At 38.1% G+C, this 15,626-nt stretch overlaps 1 protein-coding gene across 2 annotated transcripts; it reads right to left on the reverse strand.

Annotated features, from left to right (window-relative positions):
* Window positions 1-3,996: 3,996 nt before the first annotated feature.
* cxcl12a (chemokine (C-X-C motif) ligand 12a (stromal cell-derived factor 1)) lies at window positions 3,997-14,447 on the reverse strand. 2 transcript variants are annotated; one of them, XM_015346435.2, is made up of 4 exons: window positions 14,308-14,447; window positions 12,164-12,281; window positions 9,607-9,714; window positions 3,997-7,487 (listed from the first exon to the last, which is right to left on the reverse strand). In XM_015346435.2, the coding sequence occupies exons 1-3, from the start codon at window positions 14,372-14,374 to the stop codon at window positions 9,627-9,629; spliced, it is 273 nt and encodes a 90-aa protein (XP_015201921.1). In that variant the 5' UTR covers window positions 14,375-14,447; the 3' UTR covers window positions 3,997-7,487; window positions 9,607-9,626. The 2 variants fall into 2 exon arrangements, with proteins under 2 accessions (XP_015201921.1, XP_006630313.2); XM_006630250.3 differs by having other exon boundaries at window positions 9,631-9,714; window positions 14,308-14,446.
* Between the last annotated feature and the right edge of the window lie 1,179 nt (window positions 14,448-15,626).

The raw sequence follows: 15,626 nt of genomic DNA on the forward strand, positions 1-15,626 counted from the left end.
TCCTGGCCAAATTTCCCATTGGCCCTTACCAATCATGGCCTCCTAATAATCCCCATCTATGAACTGGCTACATTACTCTGTTCTCCTCCCCACTGATAGCTGATGTGTGGTGAGCGTTCTGGCGCACTATGGCTGCCATCGCATCATCCAGGTGGGGCTGCACACTGGTGGTGGTGGAGGGGAGTCCCCATTACCTGTAAAGCGCTTAGAGTGGAGTGTCCAGAAAAGCGCTAGATAAGTGTAAGCAAATATTAATTATTATTATTAATTCACAGCACCAAACCTAAGTATAATGACCATCCATTCTTGATCTTGAGTTTATCTGATTACATTCTTATCACACAATGGAAGATCTCAGAATTGAAATTAAATAGATATACGGGATGGTTCCACAACCTAATTATTATGTTGGATATTTCTAATATTTTAAATATGGACATTTAAAAAATACAAATACAAGTAATATGCTGTGGTTGCAAATGACATTACTTTTTAATCTTTGTTATATTCACAATGTCCTTTCCATTCACAAATCGATTAATAATAGGAATCCATAGTGCACAGACATCAAGATTGGAAGAGAGACATATTTTTCTTCCAGTCACAGTTTCTGAAAGAAGATAAACTGTCCTGTCACAGTATTTCACAGCTGAGCAGGTGTGTACTGAAAGCCAGACTTTGTGTAGTTGATTTGGATAATCAGACTACTTCTCACCTTATTAGTCAGTAGGAATTCCCATTCCCAGGCCTCCACCTCCTCCAGATAATTTCTGGATCGTACCAAAGACCTATTAACCACAGAAGTATGTTCTACAATCCAACTGCCAGTATGGAGAGATTATTCATAGTATGATGACAAATCTGTTCACCACAAGTCACCGTTCATTTCATTTCAGACTGAAAATATGTCCTAATGCAACATGTCAATGTTGAGGTCAACGTTCAACATGTTCATTTTGTTTTAAGCAGCCTCTATATTTTGCTTGCGAGCAGTATTTGTTTGCTAATGGGTTACTACAATTACACTCTGTTTAATAAACATCCTTTAGATGTTACGTACAAGTGAACCCTGAAAGAATTTTATTCCTTGAACTGTTCCCATGATCATAATGAAACCATTAAATTTTGTTGACGTCTCATGTTACTGTTCAGAATATTTTCATTTTTTAGATGATTGCACAAATACACAAGGTGACTCTCCTTCATGCAAAAATAACAACCTATAAATTAATTACTTCTCAGTCAGACTGTTTGTTTTCCGATCCTGCCATTTGTTTAGTCTTTCACTTCACATATCAGTGTTTGGCAGCCAGTGTTGATGTTTAATACAGAGCCACAGAAGGTGCTGTCAGTCAGCAAGTGTGTGTGAGCATACAGGAGCTGTGCACAGAGTAGGGCAGTGCCACTGGGCTGCAGACCAGCAGGAGAGCTAGAGCTCAGCCAATAGTGAGCAACGTCCATCACAGGAAACAGCAGGGAACAGCCAATCAGGTGTGGGGCAGGGGCAGGTTTAAAACAATCATCCAGAAAAAAGACAACCCATGGCAAAACACATTCAGACCTTCCAGTTCAGGAGACAAAGAAATTAAGAGTCGTTACTTTTATTGCAGTTTTGTAGAAAAATGTCATTTTGTGTGCTGATATGTCACATTTGGGTCAGATTTTGGGTCAAATTACCACTGCGTTGCATCACATCACCGAAGCTAAGTAAAGTTGGGCTTGGTTAGTACAGGGAAAGAGACAGTGTTCCCCAGTCCTGGTTTCTGGGGTGTAACCTGTTTCTTCTGGTTTCATACTAACTGAATCCTCAATCAATTCAACTTGTTGAACCAACTGACTGTTTTTTCATTGTTTTCAGCACTCAGCTCTTGTGCTCACAAATAATTGGTTTCTTGTATGCCATTTCTAAGAAACACAGTGAGTAGGATTGTGTCACAGTTCACTTTGGAATTTTAGCTTTCTATACAGGTGTTATTGTTTATCAGTGATGTGCAGACACTGGTGGGAGTGACATTAGTACGGTAGCAGCAGTAGTTAATGTTCTCAGAGGGCATGGGCTCCTTTGTTAAATTTAGCCAAGTGGTTCAAATGACAGACCTAAGAGAGAGGAGATCTGAAACCCAGTAAAGTATAAGCTAAAGTATCTGGTATACTAATTGTTAAACTTGTTCTACTATTCAAAAACTGAAGCGGGTCTGAAAACACAAGCAAACTGTTTGAGTTAAGAACCTGCAAGGCCAGACTTACAGTACAAAGTACCTTTTACAGTGTACAGTATGTCAAGTACTTTGGAATGAGTTAACGTTATCTATTATTATTACTGCTATCACTTCCACAACCACTCTAAATCACTTTTTATCAAGGCGCTGGATGGTAATTGGCTGTTTCACTCATCTCGAAAAGCATAAATCCTTATGACAGAAGCAGCATTTCCTTTGTTCTCTTTGGGCCGACCACAGTGAGGATATAAAAAAATACTGGCGCATATTAAGCTAAGAGGTTTATATCTCTTCCAGCCACGGACTTGCACACAGTAATTTCTTCCAACACGAAAGTCGGATTACACCGACAAGCCTGTGGTTTGCAGCAAGCGTGCTTCCCATTACATCAAAGGAGCAGCTCTGTTTATCTGAGAGGTGTAAGTGTTTGAATCACAGAGGATTATCCCAGCCATTTGAAATTAAACCATATAAGCAAGAGATTCTCCAATATTAGTTAGACAGACTGAAACTCTTAATGCATTTGACCAAATTTACTTATTTCACCATGGAAGTTCCTGAATGTGACGCCGGGCACTTACATACAAGTGGATTGATAATCTTGATTTTTAAGTGCAAAGTGAGCCTATGCTTCTTATTTGGCTCAGCTGAAATTCAAGCCCTCCATCCGCAATCCCCCGCCCCACCCAAACAATATATTTGAATTCTAAATGTGTGTCTATAATTGAAAACACATCGCCTATCATTTTAGAATCTCATTCTACTTGTCAAAATCAGTTTCTGCTTCCCAGAGGTGTAATATTAATAGTCTATTTGTTGGAGCTGTGAATTTCCCGGTTATTCATAGTGACAGCTGTATGCATGTATATGAAGCCCCCTATGCAATGAATGTCTAATGAACCTGTTGTAGTGAATATATCAACACACAAAGTGTCAAAATGTTAAGTTTCAAGTCCAGTAGGTGCCTCGATTTCTGATGGGCCAAGCTTCTTATATGTTTCAATTGCTGCATGTCTTGGAATAAAAACAAATGACTAGTGACAAGACTTAGGAAAATACATTATGAAAACAGAAAGGTGTTTTACTTTTAATTTTTCAATATATTGACATTTATACTGTTTAGCTCCTTGGTGACAAAAAGTGAGTTAAGTAGTATTTGCTCTGTTTTAGCTAGCTACAAGCTCATAAAACATGAAGGCCTTTTAGTACTGCATTGACTGCACTACCAAGAATATGATACAGAAAGTGGTGTTTCAGTTTCCCAATGCAGAAAGCTGAACTACAGAATAGTTTCTGGCTTGGTGCTGAAATATTGGCGAGTTTCAGCCTGTGTAACACAGTAACTTTGGATGAATAACCAGCTCTTCATCCCACAAAGACCGAAAAGCTCAGGTCTTTGAGCACTTTCACATAACAGTGGCTATATTTACCTTAGTGACATGATGCGATTTCCTTTCTGTGTCTTAGTTTCTTTCAAAACTCAAACAGCATTTTCTCAAGGAAAGCTTAGCGAGGGGTAGAAACTTGTCTGCAGGAATATAGGGGTGTCTTCATCTGCAGGAAAATAGAGTTTTCTGCAAATGTTTTACTTTAGATCATGTAGGCGTTCAGTGTGTTGCAATATCAGTGTGTGTCTTTTCTTTAGAAAAGAGATATAGAAAAACAGACACGTTAGTAGCCTCAACCTGTAGTGCAGTCCTTACACTGTATACAAAGCACCATTGTTTGAAATCAAGTTAATTCTTTTTAAAAACAACATAATTTAAATACACAGCTCTTCATGTTTCTATTTATTGCATAGATAAATGACAGTGAAAGCAATGTTTTTTTTAAAAAAAGTTTTATTTAAAAAATATCAAGTGAATTGAGATAACAAATGTATTATGCTTGACTGCATACAAACAGTGAAACTAATTAAAAAGCTAGGTAGAATGACATAGACATATATTTATGAAGTAAGCTGCCTTTAAAGAGTATATTTTTCTTCACATTGTGTGGGAGAAAGACAAGCAAAAAGCATTGGCATTGAACAATTGGTATACAGTGAAACAATCACAGTTTTACATTTTAAAATATCAGTACAGTAATTATTTAATTCCTGCAATAATACTCAATTTGTACTTAAGTTTAAAGAGGGCCCTGTCTCAGAATTCAACTTTCACCTCCCAAAATGTATTTTGTCCACAGTGTGTTTGGCCAGGCTGTAGGAAACATGAGTGAATTATCATGGCAATAAAACTACATAATGACAGACTCAAGAGTTTTACTTTCTGTTGTTTCATGTAATGCTTCCAAGACACAGAATCAAAAGCTTTTGATTGTGTTTTTAACTTACAGTTTAAGTGACCCTGCATGGTCATCTGCTCTGTCTCTGTTTGAGTTAGCAGCTACATCGATACAACCAAATACTGGGTGAACATGGTACTAAATTCTTTTGTAATTACCAGATTACCAGCAACAACTGAATTTACCCAAATCTATTTCTTCTTTCCAGATATTTTTCAGTTATCATTAGACCTGTTCATTTGGGGGATACAAAGATACCACTGTTATCAGCACCTTAAATCAGCGGACGTTCTCAGATAAAAACAGAAATAGCACCTTTTTAATCCTTTTAGGAAAATCAGTTTTGGTAGGATTGAATTTTTGTCTACGGCTCTGTGTGAAGCCACACAGAGTCTCTTTCCCGTCCAGCCGTCAAATCCCCACTAAATTCTGCTGTGAGATCCTTGTGTGTTTCTCCTTGATCTGTTTGCCCGCAGGCTGCTGCTCACATAATCAGGGCATTGATTGATTAAGCGGAGCAGGGACCCTGCCACTCACTCAGTGGAAACTAACACCGAACATTAATGGAGACCGGGTGCGAAAGCAGTGACCTATCACAGCCGTCTGAGCCCTGGGCTTCAAATCCCAAGTCTCACTTCCTGACCTCAAGATCATCCTGCAGGTCGCTTGTTCCGCGGCCAGGGAAAGAAACTCATGAAATGCTAATCTATTGATACAAAGAGACCTGGCAGCTGAATGAATTATAAATGTCCAGGAAATACGGAATAAGATATATTTATGATTCCCTTATAAGGTACAGTAGGTATGGTTTTCGAAGTGTAGGACTATCCTGCACCTGTCTGGGGGTGATCGGTCAAATTCTGTGATTTTTTTTTCGGACTGTACTTAACAACCTACAGTAGGTTAAATTGCATCTAGATACATGGCTAGAAATTTTGAAAATCTGACCAATCAAACTTTTGATCAAAAGCAATCTTTGGGCACATTTTGTTCACTATATGACTACGACTAACATCTGAAAGACTAAACATCTCAACTGTTTCACATATTATGTTTTACAATCATGTTAATTTTTGTGAGTGTATTTCACATCATGCTTGATATCATTTAAAACATTTTGAAACTGGACGTTTTCCAGATTCCTCAATAAAAAGACAAACACAATTTTAAACTGCGCAACAAAAACAATAGAAAACACTGCAGTCTAGTACATTCTGGGAATTACCTTCATATTGTACTGTCATAAGAATTACTATGTATAAAAATGTGACAATTACAAAAATAATCTACTGTTCCTTATTTTGCAAAAACAATCTTAAAAAAGAGGTGTGTCAAAATGTTAACTAAGTAGGATAGAAACAAAATGTTATTGTTTTGAAATACTTGCTGGTGCAAATGGCAAATAAGAAAGAAATATAAAATATAATTTGTAGTCAGATAATGTTGCTGTTTGTTTAAGTATAAGAGTTCATTTACATTACAAAATGAACTGCCTGGTCTGAAGGTAAAGTATATACTTCTCTAAAGTGCATTGAACTGGAGAAAACAACTGCCGAGTTCAACTAGACAACACTGGTCCTGGATCTGAGAGGAAACACTACAATGGCTTTGTAACCAGAAGGCAGCTTTTTACATAAAAAGGGTTGATATAAAGTCACAAGGAGCGATGTATCGGGACACAATGTCATACTGACTGTTATAAGGACATTTTAGTCCATCTTGACAATGGTCCCTCAGGTCCTTGGCGTTTCTTTTCTTTTCTAGTTGTCTGCAGCTGTGAGACAGACCTTGGCAAGCGGCACACTTGTCAGTTTTGGCCACTGGCCACCTCACGCTGCTTCTTTTTAACTCCTCATTGCCCTCCCTCACTCATTCCGCCATCCTAATTGGCGAGCAAAAACTGTGTGGCCCTTTCTGTGATTCTCTCCTTTTAAACATTCGTTTCATTTAAAACAAAAACCAAAAACAACCTCTCTAGATGAAATAAGATCAGAATTCTGTTCAAAATTTTGGTCCCAGCACAAACAAAGGCCAAAGCATTGGTTCATATTTTCGTGCCGCAGAAATATCTCTTGCAGCATCTTCTGCATAAGCAGGATTTTTTCTGTGTTTGTTTTCTATTATCCAGCCTCCAGCACTGGCACTGAGTGGCATATGACACAGCACAGCCTCTTCCCACTGTGTGACAGCATAGGCACTTACTGCATCCAACACACAACGCACTGCTGTTTCCTATTTAGCAGCTTCTTTCCCTCGTTATTAATGTTTTATGGCATTCAATAAGAATACTAAATCAGCTTGTCGTGTCAGCGAGGGGTCTTGGGTTAGAGGGGGGTTTCTCTCGCACAGCAGGCAGTTAAATCGTGGCCAGCTTTGTCTATAGCTCGTTTTAGACCAGAGTCTTTCGGCCAGCCTCAGGTCAATTTCGAAAGGGCTCATTCTGCAATCAGGAGGCTCCTGTAAAAACATTTTAAAATCCCCAATAATATACTTATGACTTAGGGTCTTTCGCTGCCAAGGTGCTGAAGTTTCTCTTGCGCTGTGTTTGTGCAAAGCTCAACGGTAATTTTGATCTCTTTCAGAATAGGGGGTGGTCTCAGAAACGTTGAAGGTGATTCTTTTCGGCTCAGCTGGCTTGTCGCAGGTGACAGAGTGCACTGTGCCCAGAAACTCAACTACAGCTCCTTGTGACAGAGTGTGGAGGAATGAAAGGGCTACATCTCCAAAAACCTCTTGGTTAAAAAAATAGATATTTATACATATACACATATATTTCTAATTGCACTTGTAAGAAAAGTGTCACTAGGGGTGGCAGTGAACCGCTGGCAGGTTCAGTGCTGGGGAAGCATGTCTGGTTGTTGAGTGTTGTTACAGGAAGCAGCCCAGAGCAGAGCACACATTACATATCTGCATGGCAGGGCAGGACAGCGGCTGTTAACCTGCACAGGTCCTTAATTGCCTGATCTTCCCTCCTTTTTAATTCTGAAACACAGAAAACAACAGCAAAGAGCAGAAAGGTTATTTTGTGCAGAAGCCTTTTGATGGCAGTAGGCTGTAATGATACAGTATATCCACTGCTGTGCAAAAGCCTTAGACATTTTACATTTTTCTACCCATTTCACACAGTGGTTTCCCCTTCGTCTTGCAGAAATTGAGATCTTCTACCCAGACTGTACCTATTTTGCTTTCAGATAGCAGTTAGTCCAGATAGATTCTCTATTTTTTTTAACTTTTTCTCAATTTTTTACCTTCACAGGGGAGCACATGACTAATGGTGAAGACCACCCAACAATGAGTCCATTAGTCCTGATTGGTAAATTGATTGATTCATGACAACAACACTTGATGTACTTTAAGATGCTCAACAAAAAGTTTGATTCCTTCTTTTCCAGAGTAAAAGGGATTAATTAAGGCAAATCTGTGACAATGGCAAATAATACTAATGGCCTTGAGTGAACTGCTAATTCTATCATACACATACTGTATTGTAACTACTGCTTGATGTCTAAGACTAATACATTATATATATGTATTTCATATACAGTATATGTTTTATTTTCCTTTTACCTTTTATGGCTGTAGTGTTGTCAGACAGACAAGAGTGACTCTGGATGACAGGGTCACTCTTTTGACAGTTAAATGTTTCCAGTGTGCAAACACCTTGGATCTGAAACACTTCTTGCAGTTTGTCCTCCAGATAAATATCTGCATTTGTACTATCAATAAGATTTTTTTAACTACAAAGCTCATTCGAAAACACTGCTGTTACACTTTTTCACCTACTGTACTGTTCTTGGACCATTTGGGTCTGGAGTATTAAGAGGGTAATGAGACATGATCAGAATCATCTTTCTTAAACATAAAAGTCACAATTGCATACTCTTTGTATAATGATCTTTTGTATATTTAAAATCTCTGGGATAGATAGTCCCTTTTACAAAACAAATCCAATATCTTCTAATTCATTGCCCTAACTAATTGCATTGTCCACAAAAAATAAAGACAATAAAAAACATTAAACAGCAACTGAACTGAGCACTGCAAATATATACAGTAATTAAGCTGATGCTAATTAATAGTGTCTACAAGATAAGGAATAGCAAACAGCTGCAAAATGGCACATCTGGTTAAATGTCACACATTTAACAAAACAGCACTATGCAGATTTGACAGTGATGAGGAGCAAACGTAGCATAGAGAGAAGACATCCTACTGAGAAGAATTGCAAAATTGTCTGATAATAGGGGCACTAAACACAGGGAACTCAAATATCCCTCACCAATGTTGTTGTAAAAGAACACATTGCTCAAAAGCACACACAGCTAACATTTAGAACATGGAACATTCAAAAGATATGGTGTGGTAAATGTCAGGCTAAAAAAATGGAAAACCAAAAGTTTGAAAATTCACCTCAGAAAAGTACTTTAAAGACAAGAGGCCACAGACAATAACCACACACACAAGTCCTTTCATGAGAAACAGGAAACCAGAAATACCAGCAACGAATTTCAACTGCCTGTTTTTATGTGACAAAATGCAATCATGATAAAATATGTTTTATGATTTTAGTTAAAAATTCATATTTGAACCATTTTGACCAGCTGGAACATTTTGGGATCTTATTTTTTAAAAATAAATAATCTAAGAAATATTTTTTAAAGAGGTTATAACATATATTATGGGCAGCATGGTAGCACAGTGGTTACTATTGCTGTCTACCAGTTCTGGGACCAAGATTCAATTCTGAACCTTGGGTGCTATCTGAGTGGTTTTCTTCCAAGTATGTGTTTTTGACAGACGTTCGCTTTACATATACTTTACTGAAAGTCATGCAAGTCTTTAGTTTTTATATTTCTATGAAAAAATATTGAATGGACACATGGGTTTTTATGCTAAATTCTTTAGTTATACCTCATCTGGACCATGAATACATTTGGAGACTATTTCAAGTACTAAACCAATTGTTGTTTTGTCTCACCCTTAAGTAAAGCTTTAAAAATATTTACTTTGAAGTATAAAATAAACAAGATCTTTATGTGCACGTGAAAACAGGCAAGTATTTCATTTCATGTTTCTCACATTTACCTATGTGTTTTCTTACTTGCCAAGAAGTGTTTCTCCTTACTTGTTAAGAGCATTCTTTAAGTACTGCTGCAGCCACTTAGTCTGAGGGCTAATGCACACTTCTTTGCTGTTTTTCAGCGTGACACTGTCAAAAAAAGAAAAGACAGATGAGAAAAAAACATTCAATTAAAATTCTAAGAGTGCGTTCTACTTTTTCCGCTCCGAGTTAAAACCAAAGTCAGGGACTGCATACTAAAATCCAGGCATCCTAAATCCCCTTTATTGGATTAATTCTTAGATGGATGAAAGACTGTCTCAATTCCCTCCTTTCTGCCTCATTCTGCCGTCTGTGATGAACTGGGGTAAACATGTTGATTCAGATTAACTGTCACATTCCAGCCCGGCATGGCAATAATTTCACTGGAGCTGAGAGATCTCTATCAAATGCTTCAGGATCCATAGAATATAAAATGAAGTCACCTGTAGCTGCTATACACCTGTGAACAATTTTAAAACAGATTAATGCTTCAATTCCATGTATAATAAATTATCATTTACAAAGTTCCACAAACCGAGTCAAAACCCAGTACACAAATTTTGAAGCAGGTCTCTGGTTAGAGAGGGTTTTTTTTCTTTTCTCTGTTCTTGTACTGAGCTGAATGTGCTGGTTCCTTCAGGGTAGAAACTCAAGTTCTGTGGTTCTATTGAAGAGAAGCATTAATGAATGCTGCAAGAGTACAGCAAGTTGCTCATTCAGACATCAACAAAAACCGCATGAAACACCAGCAAATGCCTTCCTTGCCTTCAGTAAAGAAGGCGGTATGGCACTCCTTCGGGTATTCACTGTCTCATGGGTCTCAGTGACCATACATCTCATCTTGGGTTCACAGTTTTTACAATGAGAGGCATGAGACTTGATGAGGCAGGTTTTACTGATTTCCTTTTCAAATTTGGTTACAAAGCTGTTATCCTTGAAAACACAACCAGGAGTAGAGCCGTTTTTAGGTCTGCAAACGCATAATTCAATCCACATACATATTGTCAGTGTTGAGGTTCCCTGTTAGTCTGATTAAATCACTGCTGTTACAGTATATTGAAGAACAGGCTCTAAATGTTTAGAACTATGGGCAAGGTCAGAACTGTGCAACACCCTGCAAGGAGATTTTTTTTCACTTTATATCTCTTATCTAATCATAACACATATTGCTGCAATTGTATATTTTGAAAATCTTATATCTGGAACCAGTTTAGCAGTAAATTCACTGCAAAGCTTTACTAAAAGGATGCCAGATTCTTTAGGTATTCGGTATTGCGATGGGTATTGACCATTAAAAAAACATTCCTTTTTTTCCCAGGGGGAAACTTAATTGTGCAGCAACCTGAAATATTGTATGCAGAAAAGTGCTGGGATTAACACTGCCACTTCCACTGTTAACATCTGTTTCCTGGAGTTCTTTTTTAATCGCAAAATGATTATTAAAAGAATTATGGGAAGCATTAAAGCAATGCTGTAGATGAAAGAATTTATAGAGGACCCTGGTGCCAAAATTAGCCACCGCCCTGAACTGTCCCCAAGCGCCCATTTGTTTTCCATTTGATGAGCTAAAAGTCCCCTTTAATGTTACCCTGACAGAAGCGCACTCTTGAACAAGAGTTATCAAATATATTTTGCCTGGGGATGTTAAGCAATCAGCCGCCTCTTAACGCCTTTGTAATTTGGGAGGTTTGAGCACAGGAGTTGCATTCAGAATATGGGTTTCACAACCCCGTGCCAAAAGGTCACGTTTCACTTAGCAGCTGGGAGTGAGAGCACCTTTACAAACCCATTAAATAAACATGCTCTTCTGAGTGGAACACAGAGCTCCGCTTGTCAGAATTCCCAACACCAGCATCAACTCCTCGTACCAACAACTAACAGTGAAAAATTAAAAGGAAATCACCTCAGAAAAGATTTCAGTCTTTTTTTTTCTGCTAGCTGTTGTAATTGGTGTGTGTCTTTGGCAGCACATCTTTCTAATTAAGCTGGAAGGTAGCAGAGGTCCTGAGTAAGGACAGCGGGTAGTAATTGCTTCACAGCAAGTTAAGACCAACAGCAAACACAGAGATAGAGTTACAAGTTTCTCTCATCGACAGGGTTAAAGATATCAGGAGACCCTGCCCAGGGCCCTGCTGCTTGGTTGTCTTTTCTGCATTTACTGTGACTCCTGTGTCAGCAGTAAGGAAGTTTACTCTTGCCATGCTTTTTTAAGGAGTGACCTTTTGCCACGCTTGCAGTTGGGCTCTCTCTGACTCTTACAGTATGTTTCCTTTCCAAAGTGAGCTTTTCTTTAATGCAGTGCAGCCTGAATGAACGAGAATGTGCTGTGGGGGGCACCTGACTAAGTACCAAGCCCTGGCAGACACATCTCTCTCTCTACAAATTCTCAGTGATGTACTTAACCACGTCGGCTCACACCTGAGCCGTTCTCAGGCTTGGAAAGTCACGGGCAACGCAAAACAGCCATGTGTCGGGGAAAAAAAACGCGCAGTCCTTTCCAGGAGACAACAAAGTCGTCAAGGGTTAGCGGCCGGTTTGCTTCAGTCTATAAACTCACACGACTTGGAAGGGGCAGTTGGGAGTGTTCAGGAACTTCAGCTGCTTGACGCTGCTCTTGGGTACGAAGCTCTCTGTACCTCGGCACCAGCACCTCTCTCCCAGACTGAAGGGTTTAGCTGCGAAGGCAAACGGGACGAGATCGTGAGAACTGTCGCGTCGCTTGCGCGTTCGGGTGACAAATTCATGTGAATATCTCACATACAAGACCACCTGTCTGAAAATGATACTTGTGTAAAATTATATGCGTTATGTTTTTTTTTTAATACAAGAGTACATCAGTTTCCCAAAACTAGAACAACATCATGGCTGCTTTGTTTCACGTTTCTTCTAAACTAGTAGGAGAGCAACGTGACAGTCAACTGATTTAGGTGTGTCTCACCGCAGATTTCCGATTTCCCGCTCTTTATTAAGGGAGCTATAAAAGCCTGTTATCAACATTTTAGCTATTTATCAATTATATAAGCCATCCAAATCCAAAGGATCTTTCAAATTCACAATGCATGAAATCTATAAGCTCTGCAAGCAATAATTTAAACTGAATATCATTTCATCTAGATAATATTGCATTTCTCATCTTTCTAATAATTGGAAACTCCTGTATTCTCTGCGTACAAGCTATTATTCATAGCAAGCAACTAATAGGTGGTCTGATAAAGAAAATACATGCAAATGCAAATAAAATATAACTAATATATATATATATTATATTATACTGTATACTGTACAGATTTTGCCTATGAACTTGTTTAACAATGATTCCAGCCCAAGAGCTTTACCTAATAATGACTACAGCTGCACAATGAATAAGGCAATAAATATGAAATTCTATTTTAGATCATGATCCATCAAAACAAGAACTAAGTACACATTTCTAGTGCACGAGAGACACAAACTACATAGTGAGCAATTATATTTTTACTAACAATAGAAAGAGACACATTCATATTATAAAATTTCAACTAACAAAGCAAATTGTTTAATCTCTTGATTGCAATCTAGTATTCAAAAGGATATTAATCTCTCAAGATGGAAAAACTCAGTTTTCTAATTACACAGTCTAATTCTCTCGTCAATCTCTGCAGTTAGGATATGAAACCTAAATTCCTTTAACATACTGGAATATCAAATACTTGCATGCATCTTTCAAGCGAGAAACACTGTTTTCCGTTATATTTAGACTTGGCACCGGAATTGTGGCAATTGTATCTAGAAATAATGAGGCAGGACCCCCTGAATGACATTCTTTGGATGTTTATACATCCATTTTGAAACTGTAATTGGAATTTTCCCCTTTCAGAAACAGAATGGTGTTAATTGCCCTTCGATTAAAAAGGGCTCCATTACGCCAGACGGAGAGATTTACTGAGAGATGCAAATTAGTTTCTCACATTATTCCGTGATTTTATTATGTAAATGACAGGGTAATTAAGCCCATACAAAGGTTGACCAAAGTAAAGACTCAATAGTATTTCATCATCATTTTAACACCTATTTGTTGGTTCTTGTTCAACACCTTTTATGTAAACGAATAAGTAATGCATTCTTTGCAGTGGTACTCTAGCAAATTCTTTAGAAGCATGCATATTTAAAGTGTTTTAACCTTGCCCTTCAATGTTGTATAAATGTATGTAGTCTTGTACCTCTAAAAAAAACAAGTTATGCTAGTAAAATAGACACTGCACTGGACAGTTTTCTCCAATTTTATCACTACAGGAATGCAACCTATGACATTTAGTGTGAACTGCAGGATGGTGTTAGACATTAGTGATAGTGATTTCATTACAGAAAAACTAGAGATAATTCTATAGCAGGCAGCACAAAAGCTTTTTTTACTTACCAACGTTATAACTAAGTATAATCTTATTTATGACTAAGTTTGAATGCACACAAATACAAAAAATACAAAATAATAACATACAGCTATTGTTAAGAAAACAGCATACAGTATGAAGCAGCTGATTTGTTATTTTATATTTAACACATTGCAAATCAATTAAACTTGTGATGCAAAACATGTCCCGTGCTGAAACCAATTATCCCTTCCTCTCTCTGTAAGATGTTCTAGATATCCTCGAGTCTGTTCAGAAACAGTCAATCAATTTCTGTGCTAAAGCAAGCAAAAGCAGCACCCAGCAAACTCACCGTTGGACTCCTGCAGGCAGAGAGTCACCATCAGGAGAGTGGTCACTGCAACAGCTTTCAGATCCATGGTGGGTGGCTTCTGCACAGCAAGATTCCAGCACGACTGTGGCCTGAGTCCTGCTGCAGAGTGTTAAATTCACCGAGAGCAAGCGACTCCCACTTTTTAAAGAGAAAAGGGGGAGTGCCTCAGCAATGATTTATCACCTTTGGCAAGACATACTTCCTCTATTAAAATGTTTGGCTTAAAATCAAGGGTAAATGTCTCCCTGCAACTTTCTCTTTTTTCAACTGCCTCAATGCAAGACCTCACTATTACCAGTCCCCTCCTGTAGGTGTGATTTGACACGATTTGCTGTGCCATTATTTTCCAAAGTGACCAGGAATGATGCTATTGACTTACACTTCTTTTTCTGTATATTTTTTTGCATATAACGATTCTCAGTAAACTATGTTCCCTGATTAAAGATCATGTACCTTGTGAATTTTATAAATGCAATTTTATTATGCTTATTAAAATATAAATAAGTAATAAAAAATAAGAAAGTCAATTTGCTGAGCTCCTTGTGTTGCCTTCTGAGCTTAGTATAACATATACTTATTAATCAGAACAGTAGAGTAAAAATACTTTGTCAGATTTTCTGATCGAAATTGTGCAAGAATTTTCATTTGATTTTGCTTTCATTTCCCAGCCTTTCGCTCATTAGACTTTGCTTTGTTATTGTCATTAGTTCAAAGACCATGTAGTGTATATTGTTCTTGGCACATGAAGCACTTAGAATTGTTCTGGAATGTCTTTTTCAAGTTGGTGTAATTTGTCCGTACAAGAAACAAGCTTGGGCGATGCAAAGCAACATCGCAAGATCACTGCTAACAAGGACTTTTTTCTAGAAAACGACTGCAGCTGGGGAATAGGCAGACAAGCAGAACACATAGTAAAACCCAATTATGCTGTTGCCACTTAGAACATACCAGCTAACTCAAACCTTCTCAATAGGAGCAGCTTATTTGCTGCTGTAGCAGGTGTGACGAAACAGAAATCGCACACAAAATGATTATTTTTTATGCTTTCTTCAGTCCCCAAACAATTAGGTTTACCTTGGAATGGAACTTTCCACTCAGCCCTGCAGTTTAATCTGGCAGAGGGCTTAATGAGCAGGAATTATTTTGGTGTATAACAGGACACAGATGTGCACTCTGTTTCCATGGATTGGCTGTTGCCTACTAGAACAGGACAGGGTGCTCTGCCAGACATATCCTTGAACAAAGACTGAGATGTGAGGAAACTAATAAAAGGTCTTCCAAACTCAGCACCGCTTAAG

The sequence above is a fragment of the Lepisosteus oculatus genome, chromosome 4, assembly GCF_040954835.1.
Source record: "Lepisosteus oculatus isolate fLepOcu1 chromosome 4, fLepOcu1.hap2, whole genome shotgun sequence".
Taxonomy (NCBI): domain Eukaryota; kingdom Metazoa; phylum Chordata; class Actinopteri; order Semionotiformes; family Lepisosteidae; genus Lepisosteus; species Lepisosteus oculatus.